Source organism: Meles meles, chromosome 7, assembly GCF_922984935.1.
Source record: "Meles meles chromosome 7, mMelMel3.1 paternal haplotype, whole genome shotgun sequence".
In the NCBI taxonomy this organism is placed as follows: domain Eukaryota; kingdom Metazoa; phylum Chordata; class Mammalia; order Carnivora; family Mustelidae; genus Meles; species Meles meles.
Genome location: NC_060072.1, coordinates 64,412,603 through 64,422,842, shown reverse-complemented (window position 1 = coordinate 64,422,842; position 10,240 = coordinate 64,412,603). Strand labels below are relative to the sequence as shown.

Here is a 10,240-nt window from a genome sequence, read left to right as displayed (position 1 = left end):
GCCCCAGTTAAGCCCTCAGTCCACTTCCTCACCCATGCAGGGCCCCACTATCTTCTATTGCCCACCTCCCGCTTTCCTCCAGCCTTCCAACTAAACCACCTCCTTCCTACTGTCCTACTGTCACATCCTTCCCAGGCCCTGCCTCCTGAGGGCCCTGCCTCTCTGAGAGCCTCAACTCCCTGAGGGCGCTGCTAAGCTCCACTCCAAGTCCTGACTCTGCTTAGCCAAGCTCCTTCCTTGTCCCTGGTTTGGGCTTGCACTTTCTTCCTAATTGTTTTTCCTCTGAGGCAGAAAAAGCCCATGGGTAAGTGGTTTCTTCTGTTTATAGAGTTGGCAGGAAAATTGAGACAGAGCCAGAGAGGAAGATGGCGGGGCTGGGAAGGCAAGTTATATGAGGGACCTAGAATAGTCAAATTAGGAGACAGAACGTAGAATGGTGGTTGACAGGAGCTGCTAGGAGGGAAGAATGGGAGTTACTGTTTAATGGGTACGAGTTTCAGCTGAGGAAGATGAAGAAGTTCTGGAGATGGTTGGTGGTGATGGTTGCACTACAGCGTGAAGGTGAAGCTGTCTTGGACCCCCCATTTTAAAATCCTGACACCCACTCTGAGTACCTCCTAACCTTTTCTGGCTTTCCTTTTCTCTGTAGCACTGATTACAAATCCAACACAATATATATTTTTATTCCTTATGTGTTTACTGTTTGCTTCATAATGCGGGAATGTTAGCAACTTGCGTGGAGGGATGTTTGTGTTTTTCTTTACTTCATCCACAGTGCTGAGTAATAGGGCCAGTGTATTTGTTGAATGAATAAATGAACGACCCTGATTAGACACAGTCTTCTAGAGAAGGCACAAACAGAAAAAGAAAATGGATAGATTCCCTTTTTCATTTTGTTTTGTTGACTAATTTCTTCAGCTATTGAGCATGAGACTGAGCTCCAGTGTTCATCGTGGCTTTTGCTCTGTTTGCTTTTTTGTATGTATTTGGCCTATTTCTACAATGGACATGTTGGTTACACATGCACCACACTTACTACTCTTTCAAGCTCTTGCCTAAACTCAAAGCCTCTACTCTTATATTCCTGACTGCCCACTAGCTGAGTTGCATGGCTGCTTGAGTTAAAAATCCAGAAACTCTGGGGAAGCTCAAGTATCCAAAGAAGATATTATACTTGTTTGAACGACTGGTTTGATTGGCTCTGCAGTTTTCACTGTCTGGAAATTTTAAGGAGGAAGAGAGTTTTATGCACTTTGGGCTCAGGAAGATGCTGTGCTTGGATACAAAGGGATTGATATAATTTTTTGAGACATTGAATTTAAAGTCCACTTCTGTTGCTAGGACTTCCAGTGCTATGTTGAAAAATAGTGGTGAGAATGAGCATCCTTGCTGTGCTCCTGTTCTCCCTAGGAAGGCTCTCAGCTTTCCCCATTGAGAATTATATTCGCTATGGTCTTTTCATTGATGGTTCTTAATGAAATTGAGGAATATTTCCTCTATCCTTATACTCTAAGAGTTTTAATTTTAATGAGGAAAGGATGCTGTATTTTGTCAAATGTTTCTTCTGCATCAATTGAGAGGACCATGTCGTTCTTGTCTCTTCTCTTATTTATGTGTCCTACCACATTGATCGATTTCCGAATGTTGAACCACTCTTGCATCCCAGAGATAAATTCCACCGGTCATGATGGATAATCCTTTTAATGGACTACTGGATCCTATTAGTGAGGATCTTGTGGAGAATTTTGGCACTCATATTCCTTGGGGATATTGGTCTGTAATTCTCCTTTTTGGTTGGGTCTTTGCCTGGTTTGGGGATCAAGGTGATGCTGGCCTCATAGAATGAGTTTAGAAGTTTTCCATCTGTTTCTATTTTTTGAAAAAGCTTCAGGATAATAGGTACTATTTCTCCTTAATGTTTGGTTGAATTCACTGGGAAATGCCCTTAGGAAATGTGCCTGAAATAGATGATTGAACATGTTCTAGCCTCCTGTTGCCAACTAGGTTTGCCCCTTTCTCTTAAAAGAAAAAATCCAGCTTCTAGGGATGTCAAGATATAGTAATAAGTACATTTATATATTCATTTTTTCTGTCCTAAATGCCTCTATGGTTGCTTTCTACAATTATGAGCAGATCCTTGTCCTGTGTAGTGAGGGTTGATGGTGACAGTGTGGAAATCAGGAGGAGGAGGATTATATATCTTGGTCTTGCCCTCTGGATGCTTCTGGACTTTTACGTAATTTCAGTGACACACTCAGGACACCAGCAGACAGAAGGGAAAATTCATCTCAGCTGAGCATCAGGGGGCACTATAAATGCTGGCAAGAAGGAGAGGAAGTTTGGAGATGGGGATCAGTCAGGATGGCTTAGGAAATGCTTCCTAGACATGGTGGGAGTAAAGGTTGTAGAATAGGGTTGAGAAGAACTAGAGGGTCAAGACTGGACAGGAAGGAGTGAGAAGTGCATTCCTGGCAGGAAGGGTGCTTACCCAGGGCAAAGGCTCATCCCAGGAAGGGTAAGTCAGGTTGTGAGGAGCTGAGTTAGAAAGGAGGTAATGGACCTGTGTGTAGGGGGAGAATTAGGACAGGGCTATGGCTGCTGGGGCAGAGAGTCTAGACTAAATAGAAACCATTGGAATAACTGCAGATTATTGCACAGAAAAAGGGCTTTTCTGAATGTGGCATTTGTGGTCAATTTTTCTCTACGTTGTTATAAGGTGGATTTGTGGTAGCCCTTTTCACGATTCCCTATCATGAGTTTGTTTTCTCTTCTGTAAGGTTGCTTGTTCATGTGATTGTTCTGCCTGCATTTGTTTGTGTCATAAAATGTGATTATTTACTTCCCAGATGTTTCGTTCATTGGGTTACTTCTCTGGTATCTTCATACTTTGTCTGTAGGCCCACTGTCCCTTGTCTTCAGTAAAAGCAGAAAGAGTACATGGACCACCCTGCACAGCACAGTTGAGCAAAACAGAATTTATCAGGTATTATTAATCTCTGGTTAGATGGTCTCCTCTGGGTTTCCTGCTCAGGATTCGTGGATGGCCTTCAGAGAAGTGTATGACATTTTTTTGAGGTGACCAACCTTAGAGGGGTGTGTGATTTAACAAATGTAAGGGTCACTGTTACATCTTTGTTAGGAGGTAGGTGACTGGAGATGGCTCCCCAGACAGAGAAACATGGTACAAGCATCCTTAGTGCCAACTACAGGAGCCTCCAGGACAGTTGAGAGTTGATGGAGTTGAAGAAGAAAGAGGAATTGGGAAAAGGGAAATGCATTCAGAGGGAACTAGTAGGATAGGTGCCCCATCATACCTGTTCTCTCTCTCTCTCTTTTTAAAAGATTTTATTTATTTATTTGACAGACAGATATCACAAGTAGGCAGAGAGGCAGGGAGAGGGGGAGGAGGAAGCAGGCTCCCTGCTGAGCAGAGAGCCCGATGCCGGGCTCGATCCCAGGACCCTGAGATCATGACCTGAGCTGCAGGCAGAGGCTTTAACCCACTGAGCCACCCAGGCGCCCCTCATCCCTGTTCTTTTTCCTCTTTCTAGGAGGTACTCCTTCTCTGTATTCTCCATATCCTGACCATTACAGGATTCCAGTTCCCCTTCAGATTATATCTACTGAATATCTGCCATTTATGTACCAAGTCTGTACCAATATCTGTACCAAGTCCTCTAACAACAATATCTGTACCAATATCTGTAGCAAGTCCTCTAACAACATTGTCTCCTGCAATTCCTATGTTGAATCTGCAATGCACAGAGCGGAGTCAGTTCCTCCCTCAGTCATGGATGGCATTGCCACACCATTTCTCCCTATTAAGCCCCTTTTCAATGTATTTTATTATCGCCTTTCATCCTTATCTCTGTTCTCATTCCCCCTCTTCACTGGAGGCAGTTGCTTTGGTGTATTTAACAAATGCTCTTCCAGTCTGTGGTCTATGTTTGTTTTAGATACATTCGCCCGTTCAGCAACTACAGTGCCCAATTAACTGTGCATTCTGAATTCCACTAAGATTGTGTTTCAGGATGGTGTCCCAGTGACACTCCCACCAGCTGTGTGTATTAGTTTGTATCTTCTTATGGAATTCTCATGTTGATCCAGTGAGAGAGATGGAGTAATGTTCCTAGTGGATGAGGAGATGGACCCATAAAGAGATTAAGCAAATTACCTGAGTTCATACAAGTGACTCTGAAGGACCAGGGCTCACATCCAAAGTTTCTGACATATGTTTATTATCTCCACAGTATTCAGTACTGCCTGTTCCAGATGCATCTATAGACAGAGATTATTATTAATTAAAATAACAATATTATTATTTTTGAGCCTCGTATTTCTTTCATTTTAAAAGTATTTTATTTATTTGTTGGCCATTTGAATGTCTTCTTCAAGAAGTGTCTCTTCATGTCTTCTGCCCATTTTTTTTGATGTGATTATCTGTTTTTTGAGGGTTGAGTTTGAGGAGTTCTTTATTTATCTCGGATATCAGCCCTTTGTCTAGTGTCATTTGCGAATATCTTCTTTCTGCTAAAATTGTGCTCCAGGTGGTGCCCCAGTGACACTCCCACCAGGAGTGTGTGATAATTTGTATCTTCTTATGGAATTCTCATGTTGATTCAGTGAGGGAAGTCAAGTGAGGATCCTAGTGGATGAGAAGATGGAGGCTTAGAGTTTAAGCAAATTACCCAAGTTCCTGTCATCACAAGGAAGGGCCAGGGCTCACATCCAGCATTTTTGACCAATGCTTATTGTTCTTATCTCTATAGTACCCAGCACTAACTGTTCCAGATGAGCCATCTGTCAACAAAGTTGTTATTATTGTTATTGTATTGAGTCTTGCATTTCTAGATGCCTGGTCTAACTCAGTAAGCCTAGGAACCACCATGTGTTAGCATCAGCATGAATGAGGGTGTCTAATTAGAGTCCTAGCATTTCAGTGTGAATTGTATGGGATAAAATTGTTTGTTTTCATTGTCTCATGAAGGCTAGGAGTTTTAGTGGATGATTTTAAGCATGCATATTTATAAAGACTGATTTATTTTCAGTGTTTTGTTTACTTTGGACCATTTTCAGTATTAAGTATGAGGTAGATGATACTAAGTCCACATTATTTGTTAGGCACTGAGCTTCGTACTTACAGACATCATTTCACTTACTTCTCACAACTGTCCTGTGAGAGATTTCCTTTTACTCCCATTTGAGTCTTGTGGAAACTACAACTTGGTGAGGAAAACGAATTTTTCCAGAGTCACCAGGTGTGAGATTGAGCTATGATTTGAACCTGTATAGTCCACCTGCAGAACCTTACTCCTCACTAATCAACTCTGCTGCCTTTCTGTGAAGGAAGGTTTTAGAATCTCTTCCCCTTGAACTGGAGGACAATTTCTTGTCAGCTGGGTGGTTTAGAGCATCATGGGAAGTACAGGGTTTGTGGACAAGAGTCTCTTAAGGGAGAGAATCTAACATTTGAAAGTGTCCCCAGATATATACATTATGCCTCTCTTTATCCCCCAAAGTGAGAACCTCTGACTTGGGATATCCTACCTGGATTATTGGGCCTGAGCATGATGCCTTCAAAAAGTAGGGATTCTTGGGGCGCCTGGGTGGCTCAGTGGATTCAGCCGCTGCCTTCGGCTCAGGTCATGATCTCAGGGTCCTGGGATCGAGCCCCGCATCGGGCTCTCTGCTCCGCAGGGACCCTGCTTCCTCCTCTCTCTCTCTGCCTGCCTCTCTGCCTACTTGTGATCTCTCTGTGTCAAAAAAAAAAAAAAAGTAGGGATTCTCTGACTGGGTGTATGTGGTTGGTTGCCCATAACTCCAGGCAACCTGATTTTTTTAAAGAATTTTATTTATTTATTTGAGAGAAAGAGAGATCATGAGTAGACAGAGAGGCAGGCAGAGAGAGAGGGAGAAGCAGGCTCCCTGCTGAGCAAAGAGCCCAATGCAGGGCTTGATCCCAGGATCCTGAGATCATTACCTGAGTCAAAGGCAGAGGCTTAACCCACTGAGCCACCCAAGTTCCCCCAGGCTGATATTTTTAAACAAGCATCCTCAAAGGCAAATGATTCTTTATCACCCTGTGTGACTCATACCTGCCATGAATGGTGTGCAGTCAAGGTTTTATCACAGTTGGTTTTCCCTTCACACTATCCATTATGCCCACCTTCCACAAGGAAGGTAATACCATGTATATCTCTACCTAAGCCTGAATTATAAAGATTGCTAGGCTACAAATTATGTACCTCAATGTCCACTAGATCATAATTGTGGATTATGGCCTCTTTCAGCTTTCTTTTCTCAGCATGGTCATTTGTTCAACAAACATTCATTGAGTACCTACTTCACAGTCTGATGGAGGAGACCAGCAGCTAACCTGGAATTTTAACACATTACGATCAATGGCACATGGGGGAAACCCAGTGCTAGGAGAGCACATAGAAGGGCACCATAAGCATCAGGGGAGGCTTCCTGAGGAAGCAACTGCTGATCTGTGAACTGAAAGAGAAGTGGAGTAGCTGCATGAAGGGGCCAAAAAGGCAGTAGAGCAAAGGAACAGTGTGAGTGTCAAATTCCACAGCTGGAGCAGGAACTGGGCAGGGGATGGGGCTGGAGGAATAAGCACAGATCATATTATGAACAAAGGAAGACTATGAAGGAAGGACAGTGTGGAATCATGGAATCAGGTATGAAGCCTGATAGTGGGTTGGGGACACCTCAAATAGTGTAGAAAGATTCCGTAAGTTAAGAATTGACACTCATTATCTATCTCCTGTGATTGTTGGTAAATCATAGCTTTGGAACTGATGAGTAGCGAATAAGGAGTCTAGATGGATTTGTAGGCAGAAGGTCTGGCCCATAACCCAGGGGTTCTTTCTATCATCTGTAAAGTAGACTTTCCAATTTTGACTTGATATTTCTTCCTTTAATAACTTCTGAGAACATGTTTTAAAACTCTCTCAAAACTGAAGCCTGAGTAGTGAGGAGAATGGGGTCTGCCTGAGTTTGTTTTCTCTCTTCTCCTCTTTTCATTTCCTGGGCATTGCTGTGAATTGTTCATCCAGAGCCTTGCTCCCCTTGTGGAGGGGGTCATTAGAAGAGAAGAAGTGGGGGAGGGGTAAGAGGGAATCACACGCACTGTTTCACAAACAACTCATTCAAACTGTTGTCTGAATGTTTTCTTAATGAAGGAATTCAGTGTGTCAGTTGGGGACACCTCAAATAGTGTAGAAAGATTCCATAAGTTAAGAATTGACACTCATTATCTATATCCTGTTCTTATTGGTAAATCATACAACAAGCACACAATCCTGGGAGTGATTCCCTCTTACCCCTGGTGTCAGTTTCTATGAATTTTGGGATGCAACAAGTTATAGGTGGCCTTCGTTTTTCGGTTGTTTGGTTGAACACCACTGTTCAGTAAATATGTGTTGTTTTCATAGGCATTCTGGAATGATAGCATGTACCCAAAGAAATAGGAAGCAGCAGCTTTGAAGCCTGAGCAACGGACCTTGGCAACCCCAATCCAACTTCGCTTAACTCAGCCTCACTGATCCAGATCCAACACTCCTGGCTCCAGGGGCTTGTTACAGTTCCCTAATCCTTAGAATCTTCTTCAATTCCTCTAGAATGCTGCGTCAGGCACTTCACAGGTTTGGTCAAAAGCTGGTAAGCAGACGTTCACTGGAGAAAGAAGTGTATGAATTTGAAATTGGCAAAAAACTAAGGACTCTGGAATTAGTCGCCTTGGGCGTGGGCCGCACAGTGGGTGTAGGTATGTACTTCCTGGCTAACGAGGTGGCCAGGAATCAAGCAGGACCATCCGTTGTGATCTGCTTTTTGGTGGCAGGTCTAACATCACTGTTGGCTGGGCTGTGCTATGGGGAGTTTAGTGTCCGAATTCCCCATTCTGGCTCGGCATATCTCTACAGCTACGTCACTTTAGGTGAACTCTGGGCTTTCATCACTGGCTGGAATCTCATCCTCTCCGTTGTTGCTGATGCATTCATTATGGTCCAGGCCTGGATCTTAACTTTTGACATCTTCTTTGGGAACCGGATCTCTGAGACCCAGCAAGAGACCATCTCACAGTATGTTCCCCAAGTCATTGCAGAAAATCTACACTACTTTTTTGTCATCTTTCTGGTTTTGTTCATCGAACTGCAATCTATGAGTTGGAGTGGGTTAGTCATAGTTTTCAAACTGTTCACATTGGTGAAGGTTTTGGTTCTCAGCTTTTTCATCATTTCTGGCTTCATGAAGGGGGACTTGCACAACTGGAAACTCACAGAAGAGGACTACATACAGGCCGGACTCAATGGCACCTCTAGCTTGGGCCCTCTGGGCTCTGGAGGATTTGTCCCTTTTGGCTTTGAGGGCATTCTCCGTGGATCAGCTACCTGTTTCTATGCATTTATAGGTTTCAGCATTATTGTTACCAGAGTCAAAGGATCACACAATCCCCAGCATTCCATCCCCATGGGCATTTTGATTTCACAGCTATTCTGCTTTTTGCTGTATTTTGGTGTCTCTGTGGCACTTACACTCATGGTTCCTTACTACCAGCTTCAACCTGGGAGTACCTTGCCTGAGGCATTTCTCCATATTGGCTGGGTCCCTGCCTATTATGTTCAAGCTTTTGCAATTTTCTGTAGTATTCTTGGCAACACCTATTGGGGCTTTATGTTCCGTATACATCGGAGGATACGCATGATGGCAGAGGACAACGTCTTGTTCCCTTTTCTTGCCAGGATCCATACTGGCACATATGCCCATATCATATCCACCGTGATCTTTGGCATTATTGCAACAATCATGGTATTCTTCTTTGGACTCACTGATCTTCTGGACCTCAGGTCAATTGGGACCTTGATATCTCATTCCCTGGTAGCTCTTTGTGTTCTCATCGTCAGGTATCAGCCTGAGAGGAGGAAGGAGGAAAATGACCCACAAGTGCAGGAAGAGAATGGGGAAATTGAACCAAAAATACAGGAAGAGAATGAGGAAAATGAAACAGAGGTGCAACAGGAGAATGGGGGAAATGAAATACAGGAGCAAGGGGAAACTGCACCTGCATCAGAGAAGCTGATTCTAAGGACAATATTTTTTCCAGGCAGCCCCACCCCCACTCCACTGTCTGGTCGGATTGTCTATGTTTGCTCTTCACTGCTTGTTCTGCTGCTGACTCTCCTTTGCCTGGTGCTGGCTCACTGGCCAAGTCTGCTTTCTGGAGACCCAGTGCCGATCACAGTGGTTGTGCTGCTCCTGGTGCTCATCACTGGGATCACTGGGATCATCTGGAGACAGCCACAGAGCTCCACTCCCCTGACCTTTAAGGTCCCTGCTGTGCCTCTCCTTCCACTCCTGAGCATCTTTGTGAATGTTTGCCTTATGCTACAGATGGCAGCTGCCACCTGGGCCTTTTTTGGTGTCTGGATGCTGATTGGGGTTGCTCTCTACTTTGCCTATGGGATCCAGCAAAGCCTGGTCACTTGATCCCACTTAAAGGTCCAAACTGTAGACTCTGCAGTGAACTGAGAAGTATCAGTACATATTTGGCCTGACATCATCACCAGTGAATGCAGACCGGCTCCCCTACACAATAATGGGGAGTACTCTTGAGCACATGGAAAGCTAAGGCTCCTATGAGATATTGGTGGGGGAACAATAATAGAGCTTTGTGTTTATGGAAACATGGAAGAGTCTTTGCTCTTCCCCCCTCCTTTTTTTTTACTTCCTACTTAAAAAAAAAAAAGATTTTATTTATTTATTTGATAGGGACACAGCAATAGAGGGAACACAAGCAGGGGACGCAGCAGGCAGAGGGAGAAGCAGGTTTCCTACAGAGCCGAAGGCCTAATGCAGGGATCAAGCCCATGAACCTGGGATCATGACCTGAACTGAAGGCAGGTGCTTAACTAACTGAGCCACCCAAGCACCTGTAATTTCTGCTTTGCCTTTGTGTCCATAGTTGCTCACTGGCTTTTACAAAATTAGTATTAAAAGAAACTTGAAAAAAATGTTTTCATTTTCTTTGATTAAATACCCACAGGGAAGGAGGTGGCTAGCTGGCTCAGTCAGTAGAGTATGCCTCTTGCTCTGAGGCTGGTGAGTTTGAGCTCCTCATTGGCTGTAGATATCACTTAAGAAAATATTCAGTAGCAGAATTACTGGATCATATGGTAGGGCTGTTTTAAATTTTTGAGGACTCTCCACACTGTTTCCCATAATGCCTGCACCA

General features: G+C 43.8%; 1 protein-coding gene across 1 annotated transcript; it reads left to right on the top strand.

Annotated features, from left to right (window-relative positions):
* The first annotated feature begins 7,629 nt into the window (after positions 1–7,629).
* On the top strand, positions 7,630–9,495 carry LOC123947275 (cationic amino acid transporter 3-like). Its single transcript, XM_046013390.1, has one exon. The coding sequence runs from the start codon at positions 7,630–7,632 to the stop codon at positions 9,493–9,495; it is 1,866 nt and encodes a 621-aa protein (XP_045869346.1).
* Positions 9,496–10,240: the final 745 nt, after the last annotated feature.

Coding starts and splice junctions, on each gene's coding strand:
- LOC123947275 (XM_046013390.1), top strand. CDS start 7,630: ATGCTGCGTCAGGCACTTCACAGGTTTGGTCAAAAGCTGGTAAGCAGA.